General features: G+C 46.2%; 2 protein-coding genes across 3 annotated transcripts; one reads left to right on the plus strand and one right to left on the minus strand.

The window, feature by feature from the left end:
* The first annotated feature begins 1,391 nt into the window (after positions 1 to 1,391).
* Positions 1,392 to 5,315, plus strand: LOC125508941 (inositol diphosphatase DSP1). Its single transcript, XM_048673757.2, has 5 exons — positions 1,392 to 1,942; positions 2,033 to 2,126; positions 4,543 to 4,600; positions 4,677 to 4,720; positions 4,805 to 5,315. The coding sequence occupies exons 1-5, from the start codon at positions 1,449 to 1,451 to the stop codon at positions 4,979 to 4,981; spliced, it is 867 nt and encodes a 288-aa protein (XP_048529714.1). The 5' UTR covers positions 1,392 to 1,448; the 3' UTR covers positions 4,982 to 5,315.
* Positions 5,316 to 5,979: 664 nt separating this feature from the next.
* Positions 5,980 to 10,138, minus strand: LOC125508940 (ARM repeat superfamily protein). 2 transcript variants are annotated; one of them, XM_048673756.2, is made up of 2 exons: positions 8,186 to 10,138; positions 5,980 to 6,324 (listed from the first exon to the last, which is right to left on the minus strand). In XM_048673756.2, the coding sequence occupies exon 1, from the start codon at positions 9,958 to 9,960 to the stop codon at positions 8,209 to 8,211; it is 1,752 nt and encodes a 583-aa protein (XP_048529713.2). In that variant the 5' UTR covers positions 9,961 to 10,138; the 3' UTR covers positions 5,980 to 6,324; positions 8,186 to 8,208. The 2 variants fall into 2 exon arrangements, with proteins under 2 accessions (XP_048529713.2, XP_048529712.2); XM_048673755.2 differs by having other exon boundaries at positions 8,191 to 10,137.
* Between the last annotated feature and the right edge of the window lie 1,284 nt (positions 10,139 to 11,422).

The raw sequence follows: 11,422 nt of genomic DNA on the forward strand, positions 1-11,422 counted from the left end.
TGAGGCCAGAATGCCAGACTCCGCCTAACCCAGGGACAAGCCATGGGAAGGAGGCCTAGCCAGGCGGAGGCGGCACGAGGCGCACATGAGCGGCGAGATCGAATCGAGAGAGGACCGTGGAGGAATAGAGATGTGTGCTTGAGAGCTCCTGCCGTCCCCGGCCACTGCGAGGGGCTTTGCCCTGGTGGCCCCGGTCAATGGCGATGAGGGGGAGAGGAGGCGGAGGAAGGCTAGAACGACGACGGTGGTTTTGCCTCCTTAGTCGCTCGTGGGACGACACGGTGGCCTTTAGTGAGTTGAGTTGGGCGCCGGCGGCTGCAAGAGGGCAAATGTATTCATTACTTAATAGAAATTGAATAGTTACTCCTATAAAGGATGTTGGAGTACCTGCCTCCTAGGGGGCTTCGCGGGTGAGAGTGCCCTCCGCACCGTCCATTTCTCGGTGGTAAGTCGTGGGGGGCTCTCGAGGGCTCTCATGGGTATCTAAAGGTAATTTCATTCATGACCGAGGAGACTTGTGAAGACCCCAATAGACAGCGAATGTTTGCTGTGATGCATCACAATTGCGAACGCTTTTTATGGCAAATTATTCGAAAACACGTACTCCCTTAATTTTTATATACAAGGCCACAAACTCAAATTACAGGTATCAATGTAGAATTTAATGTCTGTTTTGCAAGTCAGCTTTTCTTTTTGTTTATTTGAGATCATTAATACGCCCCATGCATGCAAAGAAACTGAGACTGGGCACAATGAGGAGTAACTTAGACATGCATTTGTTACTAGTCCATGTTACTACCTCTACAGTGGAGAGTAACATATGTGCAGTGTCATGCAACACTTGATTTATTAAGTTATAGACTCATCTTGTCTTGATATGTGTGATGTTACTAGCTATGTATAATTCTATTTCTTCATTAATTACTTGCAACATCATCTATTTTGTCTAGATATATGTGATGTGACCACCTATGTCACTCCCACTGTGGGTAGTCTGAGTGGAGGAAGTAGCTAACTATCATTTTATTGCTTAAACAGATTGTTAACATGAGAAAATATCATTAATTTTACCTTGATTGTTGTTAATGACCTTATATAGATGTAAAACGTATATTCCATAGTGGCCTTGTATAAGTAAATAGAGGGAGTATCAAAAAGATTCAAAAACACGTGGCAAATTCTGGCAAAACGAAGAATTTTCTAAAAAATTGTCGTGTTTGCTTGAAGGAATTGCCATACTCGCAACACATAAATTGCCGCGAGAAACATTCGTTTTGCCATGCACCCGAGTGAACGTTCGCTCAATAACATAACCATTTTCGTTTTTGCCCAACCACTTCCGATACGACGACGAGGGACGAGTGCACGCAAACAGGTGGCCAGCCGGCGGGGCCCGGTCCCGCGTACAAATCGTTTACAACCGCCGGAAGAGGGAATATGCACCGAATATGCATAACCAACACGGACGCAAAACCTGTCGCTCCTTTCCTTTCTTCCCGAAGTCTCTTCTTCTCGATCGCCAGCCCACAACCGACACCCAAGGCCAAAACCCGACGAGATCCTCTTCTCCATCCACCTCCACTCCATCCACGGAGAGCAAGGCAGGCGATCGCGCCACGACCGTCGATCCCCCCGTCCGTCGAGGTATGAGACAGGAGGCCGCCAGCCTGGTGGTCACCCGCGACGAACACCAGCCGCGCCACCACAACCGCCCGCCGCCTCCCGAGGAGGAGGAGGACACGGGCGCCGTGGCCCCGCCGTCCTGCGCGACGATCCTGCTGCGGCGGGAGGGCGGCGAGGCCGAGGCGGGGGAAGGCGAGGAGCCGCTGCAGCTGGTCCCGCCGCTCAACTTCGCCATGGTGGACCACGGCGTGTACCGCTCCGGGTTCCCGGACGCCTCCAACCTGCCGTTCCTCGAGAACCTTCGCCTCCGCTCCGTCCTGTTAGTAGTAGTAGTACACGGCCACGTGCACACCTACGTTCTTCTTCGAGGTGGTGGTGACGTGGTTCTGATTCGTTTTGATTTCTCCAGGTGCCTCTGCCCGGAGCCGTACCCGGAGGCCAACCAGGAGTTCCTCCGTGCCCACGGGATCAGGCTGTTCCAACTCGGAATCGACGGCTCCAAGGTTAATGCAAATCCCTTCTCCTTATGGGCATGGGCATCCTTGGCTAAACCTCCTCGAAGGTTTGCCCTTTGAGAATTGCTATATCATGCTTATTCTTGATCCGAAGAAATAAAAGTGAAATGGTAGGCAAGTAAGAAAAGAGGGGGGATAACATGGGCTATCAACTCTGACTAGCTAAAGTTCATCCAAGCTTTGCCCCTTGGTCTTCTCTTTTTCTCACTTGCATATGCCTTCTTGCTTGTCCCAAGAAATAAAATCAAAACGGTAAGTGAGTAAGGAAAGATGGGATCAAACATGTCTATTGACTCCGTTTCATAATTCTTGTCATGGTTTTAAACTAAAACCACGGCGGGAATTATGGAACGGAGGGAGTAGTTATTATGATTTTGTGATTAGTCATAGATTCTTCGTTAATATTTGTCCACACGGTAGTGATGGTTGCAATGGTTCTATCTTCTCGAATCTTCTCCATAGTACTTGTGTGCCTGCCGGCACATCATATGCCTTCCGTGGGATTGTGAAGTGGAGTTGCCTTGTCCAAGTTGAGCTTCTCCATAGATGCTTTAGCTGAAAGCGCCTCTCTACCAAATTATATATCGGATGAAGCTTCAATATTTTTTGTAATTAGACAGATGACTTGTATTTCTGACCTGATGGAATAGCTGGATATCTGGTTTAAATGTCCACTGTCGAGTACTTGTTGGCTTAATGAAGGTCGGATTTAGGGGGCTAAATTTATATGATATGTTATTGTAGTAGCACACTATGTGCCAAGTACTGTTCTTTTTACCCCTCTATTGTATATTCCTAAATTTTAGCTGATATAAAAAAAATTGAATACCTTGGAGCACTGTTGAGGAAATCGTTAACCGGTAGTTGCTCGATAGGCTGGCGAGCAGGGGATTAATAGGCTAATCGGCAAGTTAATCGGTCTATTAATCGGCTGATTTATCAGTTTATCGACTACACGGTGACCTTACAAGTAGGGATTAATCGGCCATTTAACTGGTTAATAGGCTAAATTCTTGAACAGGACCTTGGAGCAATAACATTATTAGTTGGCCATGTATAAAACACTACAAATGCTAGAAGAATATAGAAGTGTTGAATTTGAGAAACTTGTTGGAATTCAGATTTGAGTGGTCAATTCGGCAAGAGGACACACAAATAACACTTGAAATCCACCTCATGGTGTTGGACCCTAACACACAGATTCAGATCGTTTGAACGGCAAAAAAAAAAGAGTCTATGACCCTAAAATGCTATGATCTTGTTTCTAACTAGATATTGCTCTTTTATTACGAGCTGATGACAACCATCTGAAACCTTGGCTGTTATGTTACTCAGTTGTTGTAGTCCTTAGGCATTTTGTGTTATACTTCTTTGGGTTGCATTTTTTGTAATGATACACAATTTATGCTTAGAATTCAGGCATGGTACTTCTCAAAAGGTATTTTTATCTTCCTTGTCTTTTTGCATGGAGTATTTTTATTTTCCTAATTAACCAAACGACTTGTGTATGTCGTCAAAACATCTTGAAGGTACAGCAAGGTAGGTTTTTGCTCCAACTGAATGAGTAAACTGGTAAAAGACCTTCCTTTCCACCGGAGCAGAAATATTATTGTCATTTATAGTTTCTCGATATGTTTAATGATTTTATTTTGTCACCACCAGTAGAAAATCAATAAACACTTGTATACAAGCATATGGTTCATATCGAGAAACTATAAATATGAGATATGAACCATATGCTTGTATATGAGTGTCTTTTTATTCAGTGGAGCTTTTTTTTCTTCCTTTATTCAGTGGAGCTTTCAAATTTAAGGGAATAACTTGAGGTGTGTCTTTTTATCGAGCCAACGAGGCCACACTCTTTATCATTTAGAAGTATTAGCGTTGCAATCCCATGAAGTGGGTTAAGGCACATGAAAGGTGAACATGTGGCACAGAAAAACGGAATCGGATTCTTTTATCTGGATTGGGTTGTTTATTTTGCACTTTGGCGATGCACCTTGAAAATATTGCGCGATTGATCACTAGAGAAAGTTCAGATCAGACTGGTATTTAACAATTCACCTTATAAGAATGAAATGGCATACACACTCTTTACTAACTGATAACTTAGACCAGAGAAGAGAACCAGAATCTAGCTTCTAAAAGGTACTCCCTTGTAAAGAAATATGAGAGTGTTTAGATCACTAAAGTAGTGATCTAAATGTTCTTATATTTCTTTACGGAGGGAGTAACTTGCTAGATGGCATGTACTGTATAAGAAAGCAGCTTGAAGTTGGGTCATTTTCTTCCTTTTGTCGTAGTTCTATCATTTATCTTCATTTTTTCTCTTGTTACCAAAGATTTGGCACAAAGTGGCATTTTTCATTTTCAGAAGCTTACTGAAAATGGATGTTGCTTTCAGGAACCCTTTGTGAGCATTCCCGAAGACAGAATCCGCGAGGCTCTGAAAGTTATTCTAGGTACTGGAATGTTCTACAGAATCCTTTTTTATGAGTCATTTCTTCCTCTGACTGCATATCAAATTCTCATTTGTAGACACAAGAAACCACCCGGTGCTTATTCACTGCAAGCGTGGAAAGGTAAAAATAGCATTGCTGTTTGTTTGGCCTGTCGAAATTTCTATAGCATCTGAATTTTGTATTGCAAACATAAAATATGTGCAGCATCGAACTGGCTGCGTTGTTGGATGCTTGAGGAAACTGCAGCGCTGGTGTCTAACATCAGTATTCGACGAATACCAGCGTTTTGCTGCTGCGAAAGCAAGAGTTTCTGATCTAAGGTTTATTGAGCTATTCGACGTCTCAAGCTTAAAGCATTTACCTGCGTCTTTCTCATGTTGAGCAAGAAGCATACAGTACATGGCAGCCTCTGGGGGCCCAGATTGGCATTTCTTTCCCGTATCTAGTAACATGGCCGATAAGAAATAACTGTTAATACTACTTTTGATTCTGTTTTTGGCTCACAAATCATGAAGTTGACCCTGACAAGTTAAACATTGTAAATCATTTTTGAAGCTAGGGTAGATATTAGATAGGCCGCATGAGTTATATTCTCACCGTTGCTGCATTTATCATATGTTTGCTGGCATTATGTAAGCATGTAATAATAGTCTGTAATTATTGTTATGTTGTATACTAAATAAAACTCAGTCTGGCAAGCAAACCTTGTGTTATATTTGGTATTGTCAATTGGATCTGTCCAGTTTTTGGCACTTCTGCTGTTGTGGCAAAGCTTTTGTAGATAATACTGCTCAAAAGATGCAACTGATGCCAGCAACTTCTTGCGAAAATGCATGTCCAAATCATGTAGGCTGGGATAGCTCCTGCTTACATAGAGATAGCAATGCGAGACTAAAGGGTATGCTCCTTGTTTTAAAAATGAAGAGCTTTTGATGAATCCAATTCCTAGCAATTGAACTAAGGGACGAGCTCACGTGATTCCTGTGAAAACGGCATCATGCAAAGTTTCCTTCAAGTCTTAAGAGTGGAGATCCATGTGATGATGTGAAGCATCCAAACATATTTCTTTAATCAACACATCCAAAAGGTGGTAAGTGAGATTTGCCCACTCAATGGAGAGGGCATCGAGATTTGAGAGCAAAATGCAGTCATGAGAGAGGCTGGTAATTGATCACGAGACTCTCACAGAAATCAGGCAAGTAACAGACACCAGACAACACTCAATACTAACATCACAAGCAACATCAGGCAATCAAAACAAAAACAAAAATCAACATCAGTACCAAGAATATACTCCCCAACAGCACCAAAACCCCACAGAAACAGCAGCTTAGTTATTCAGTGAGACACTGGGCAAGGTAATATCTGGCAGATGTGTCTTGGGGCAGATAAAAACACTTGCTTCATTCCAAATCAACACACATACAATTACTTCACAAATCAGGAGAGAGAGAGAGAGAGAGAGAGAGAGGTTAAAATAGGAACAGACAAAAAAGGGGCAAACATAAAAGCTGAAGGATACATCCTAAAATGCCGCATCCATGCTTCTATCTTGTCAATATACTAGATAAATAAATAGCAGCTACCGTGCACCTTTTGGCTTCAAAGAAACTGAGAACTCCTCTGGTCCCTTTCTTGCTCGGTGTTCTTGTACGATGCCTCCTAATTAAATACTTAAGCTTTCTTCTATAATTCGAAGCTCTCCACATTTGGGTTCTCTTCAACTACAAGTTCGGAAGCATAAAATGAGTCGTAAGTACTGGTTCATAGAACTAAATTAAAGGAAAGCATGAGATATAAAACGAAGGCATTTTCATTGTATGCTAGCCACAACATTCAAGCTGAAATGTGATACACTACAGGTAATAAAGTGTCACAGCATATAAAATGCAGGAATATAATAATTGCCTGGATGAACTGAGCTAATAATTCAATTACTTCTGACAAAATTATAGGCTGTAAAGTTACTAACAAAGACACAAACTCTCAGTTCAGTACAGGAGTAACTGAACAGATGCATCCAACTGGAAACAGATTGACAGAACAGTCGTACTACAAAACATTGTGATTTGCCAACGGAGTTCCAAGTTACAGTCTGCATTAACATTTAACAAACTGTTACTGTTAAGGCTTTATGTGCCTTATGGCCCCTTATATTTAAGCCAATGTTTTGCATGCTCAAATGTATGTTTCACCTCACATAACATGCAGATGATTACACTATTGATGAGCCTTTTTAGTATATGAGAATCAAATGGAGTAAGACAGCAGTCAAAACGACCTGAAAATTGTCGACAACAAAAATATGCACATCACAGTATATTAAGTTGCATACTGTATTGGAAAAAGGCTTTAGTGGGTAAGTTTATAAGTTATTATTGGGTGGTGGTCAAGAAGACCCGGAGAGAAAACATGTAAGCATAACTAACATTCAGTCCATCATGCTTTCAGTTGATAGACTGGGAAAGAGCGAGATACAAGGGGAAAAAGGAGTATTTTTCATGATATTGGCTGTATTCTCTTCCCAATGAAGGGCATGCCTCAACTATCCATGCTTCAGAACATCTAGTCCTCAGTGAAAATTTATCTTTGACAATTATTTCAAGAAAAACTACAGTTCACAATATGTTAGACTAGAGTAATCATGATGTTAGTTTGTGAAGGCTGTGAAAGGCCCACCTAGATGCATGACTGCAATTTCTGAGGCTCCACAATCGACATGCTTTTAGTTCAATTTTGACTTAAGATAGAAGTTGACATTGCAACACAAAACTTTTCCGCATCTATAACTATCATGGGTGCACATATTAAAATTTCAGTTAAAACGACTGCCCTATACTTTGACCTATTTTGCATTTTTTTTTTACTTTCCTCTTCCGTCTCACTAATCTCCTTCCCTCCCTCAATGCACTTCTCTTTACCTATTTGATGTTTCCACTGTCCAAAGGCACATAGAGTATATGCATCCTTGTTAATTTCCACTATCTCTACCTGAGATGCTGCTTATCAGCTACAGTGAATCAGTGAATGTGCCCTGTCCTACAATGAGTATGAACCAACACTCTGGCCAAACTCCTCATCATTGTTTTTAAGGCGTCCTGCCTTGGACGCTTAGGCGATAAGGCGCCCTGCTGGGGCGGGTGGTGCTCGATTCAGGTTGCCTTACCGCCTTAAAAACATTGCTCCTCATGGAATGGCCATGTCACCGGCTCACCGCCCACATCCAGCAATGACAGGGCAACAGCAGTACAAACCATGTGAGCATTTAGTTTCCAAACCTAAGCAATTATAATATCACCAAACAGTTGTTAGCCTACACAGTATGAGCATTGTAGCCCAATGCTCCTGTGCACAACTAGACCATCCCACCAACCTCTGAGAATCCCAGGGTATTGGCTCCACGTACCAGACTATAAAACAGGGAACTTTCCTGAAGCTTCGACTCACGTTTGCAGCATGTAGTCAGTGAACAGCTTAGCTAAAACTATTGATCTAATGTTCATTTTAACTGATATTTGCTCAGTGATAGACAAAGAAAACAAATTAGAAGCATCACGAAAAAGGGAGATGAAGGTAAATATCAACCTTACCCCAATGCAGCAGATGGACTAGTTGTTCCACCCTCTGGAAAGTAAGCTTTTGAATCGGCTGCTGGATATCCTTTGCAAAGCCTTCTTTGCACAAGGCACCTCAGCATCAGCCAGCTTCTGTAGATGCTGACAAGCACCAGCATCTGCAAGACGCCGTCGTGTTCCATTCCCACCACCCATAGCAAGTGCTAGCAGTACTGAGACTGGGTGCTTTTTGTCAATCTCCTCATTCCGGGGGTTAAGCATCTGCACCAACCTTGTCAGATTCTTCTCATCCCTGACCAACTCCTTTCGATTGGATTTCAAGGTCATCAAAGCAAGTAGTGCACGGCCAGCTGACTCCTGTACGGATGCAGGCTTGGCTACCTCCATCATCTTAACCAGCGTGCCAACACATGGTGCCATGCACCGCTTGGTGTCATCACTCACGCCAGGTGCAAGGTCGGCAATCATATCTGCAGCCATCTGCTGCAACAGGATGCTACCACCACGGCGCATAAGGTCTGTTAGTTGTGCAAAGAACAGCGGGGATGAACATAGGATCCTGGCGGCCGAAGGGACTACTGCGAGCACGTGGATAGCTCGTAGGACAGAATTCTGAAGATCGAGATCGGTGGTGATGTGCAGAGCCTGCAATAGTGGCGGTAATGCACCATCTTGTACAATCTGTTGCTGTGTCTCAAGGTCTCCCATGGACGCGATCGACCACAGGCAGATAACAGCATTCTTCTGTGTGTCAGTGGTGCCACATGCAAGTAAATCAACCAGAACTGGCAACCCACCCTCCTCAACCAACGCTGAGCGCACATCGTCGATGGAGACCACATTCTTGATAGCTGCTACAGCGAGCGCCTGCACAGCCAATGAACCAGAGCCAGGACGGCACGCATTAATCAAGATGGAAACCCCTCCATATGCTGATACAGCCCACGCGCTGCCGGCATCGGCGGTCATGGCCTCAATGGCCACAACGGCACGCTCCCTTGTGGCCGGTGCCGAGGCGGAGTCAAGCACGCGCAACAGCGGGCCAAGGCCGCCCTCGTCGAACACCGCTTTCCGGGATGCACTGCAGGCAGTGGCAAGGAGGGCCACGACCGCTGCTGCGCGGTCCCTCAGCGCTGAGTGGGCCGATGCGTCGAGCATGCGGAGCAGCGCAGCCACATCGCCATCGGCGGCTACGATGTTTGCGGCCTCAGCAGCTGGGTCATTCCCCAGCAACTCCAGCAGCGAGGCGAGGGCCTTGAGCTTGAGGTCGAGGCCCCCGATCTGGAGCCGCGCAAAGGCGTCCCTGATGAAGAGCGACTTGTCGGAGCGGGATGCGGCCGCCGCGGGCACCTGCAGCACAATGGCGTTGGGGGAGGACGCCGACGAATCGACGGAGAGGAGCCCCGAGCGAAGGAGCAGCGAGAGGTCGTGCAGGAGAAGCGTGAGCGAGGAAGCGGCGATGTCGAGGTCGCTCTGGAGGCGCAGGCGCCCGCCGGGGAGGGCCGGGTCCTGGCAGCGCGCGGACAATGCGTGGAGGGAGCGGAGGGGCGGGAGCAGCGAGGCCACCAGATCGGCGAAGAGCGGGTGGCCGGCGGCCGGGGCGGGCGCGGAGACGAGCGAGGACTGGAGCGCGAGCAGCGTGGCGTGCAGCGCGCGCCAGCGGGAGTGGAGCGCGTTGGCGGACGCCGCGGCCAGGAGGAGCGGCGGGAGCAGCGCGTGCAGGATCTGGGCGAGCGCGTCCGCGGCGGCCGGCGGCGGGGGCGAGGGGGAGGGCGGCGGCGTCATGGGCGGCGGCGGGCGACGGTGGAGGAGGGGGAGTGGAGCAGGAGAGGGAGGGGAAAGCGAGGGAAAGAGCGGCGGCAGCACATCACATGGAGTGGTGGGGCGCGGAACGGACGGACGCGATTTGCTTCCGCTGGAAGGAAAAGCTGTAAAGCGGAGGTTGGCTGGCAGCCGTTGCCGGGTGTCACGCGCGAGTCCCGCTTTATTCACACAAACAGGGAGGGCCCGCCGTACTCGCTTGGCAGCGGGGCGGTGAAACTGCCATTCCGGACACGCGGCGAGCTTTCGTGTTTTTTGCTGGTATACTTTCTTGCATCGTGTTGTTTCTCACCAGAAATGCAAGCATGGTGTTTCGTTGTCTCATCAGAAATGCAAGCACGGTGTTTGGTTGCATCTTTGGACGTGTTTGGTTACTTCGATTTTTGTCTGCATTGCATGTGTGTCTCGGTTAGGCTTGGTTCAGAAAAAACAGGTTAAAAATCAATATATGCACTTTGTTTGGTTGTATGCATATCCTCTATCTTGGGGTGAAACGAAAGTTGGTTGCTGGCTTGTTTACGCGAAAACACAAGACACGGTGTTTGGTTACATGCAACGCTTGTTGTCGAGTAACTTCCCCGTGAAGATGGTGCGGTTACCAATATGCTAGCAGGCGGAACAAATCAAAGACACAAAAAATAGATAGCATGGTACGACACTTAAACAAATAGTTTTCAACCAAACCAATACGACAGTCTTAAACTAAACCCCAACCAACATGCACAACAGAGAGCTCTCCTAGACGTTCACGGCGAAGGCGTCATCGTGCTTCCCGCACTTGGTCACCACTTCTATGTCGTCGTCGTTGAAGACGATCGCCTTCTGGGTGTCAGGGGTCAGCAACTTGAAGGTGACTATGTAGCAGATCTTGATCTGGTGGACAGCAGCGAAGGGGGGCAACCCGTATCGAGGATGACCCTTTCGTTCATCAACCAACCGTCACCCTCCATGCGCAATCGGTGTTCGTCTTCAGCTTGAACTCCCGAGGCACGGCCTGGAACTGCTTCGTGAAGTCTAGAGGCATAGGCAAACACTCCAGCTTCGGGGCAAGGATCACCTTGCAGAAGTGAGTTGGTCCTGCCTCCTCATGGTAGTGGTTGTAGTTCCCCCGCTTGCCGCTGGGGGGCTCCTCCAGCACTACCTCGTCGTCCAAGGGCGACACCACTTCCTTGCCCTTCTCCAGGACCAGCACCGCCTCCTTGTGTTGCAATTATGCCCTAGAGGTAATAATATTGTATTATTTATTTTCATGTTTATAATTAAGAGTTTATATTCCATGCTATAATTGCTACGAATATGGAATATGTGATTCAGAGGAAACCCATAAGCACATGTCGAATGATAAACGGTAAAACCTGATTCCTAGTCTTGCCTCTAGGACTAGCTCAAGTTTTGTATGTTGATCATGTTTTCCGGATCCTGGATA

This window comes from Triticum urartu, chromosome 5A (genome assembly GCF_056163025.1).
Source record: "Triticum urartu cultivar PI428250 chromosome 5A, HENAU_Tu73, whole genome shotgun sequence".
NCBI lineage: Eukaryota > Viridiplantae > Streptophyta > Magnoliopsida > Poales > Poaceae > Triticum > Triticum urartu.

Coding starts and splice junctions, on each gene's coding strand:
- LOC125508941 (XM_048673757.2), top strand. CDS start 1,449: ATGCATAACCAACACGGACGCAAAACCTGTCGCTCCTTTCCTTTCTTC. Junction 2,127..4,542: donor TCGGAATCGACGGCTCCAAG/GTTAATGCAAAT, acceptor TGTTGCTTTCAG/GAACCCTTTGTGAGCATTCC. Junction 4,601..4,676: donor GGCTCTGAAAGTTATTCTAG/GTACTGGAATGT, acceptor TCTCATTTGTAG/ACACAAGAAACCACCCGGTG.
- LOC125508940 (XM_048673756.2), bottom strand. CDS start 9,960: ATGACGCCGCCGCCCTCCCCCTCGCCCCCGCCGCCGGCCGCCGCGGAC.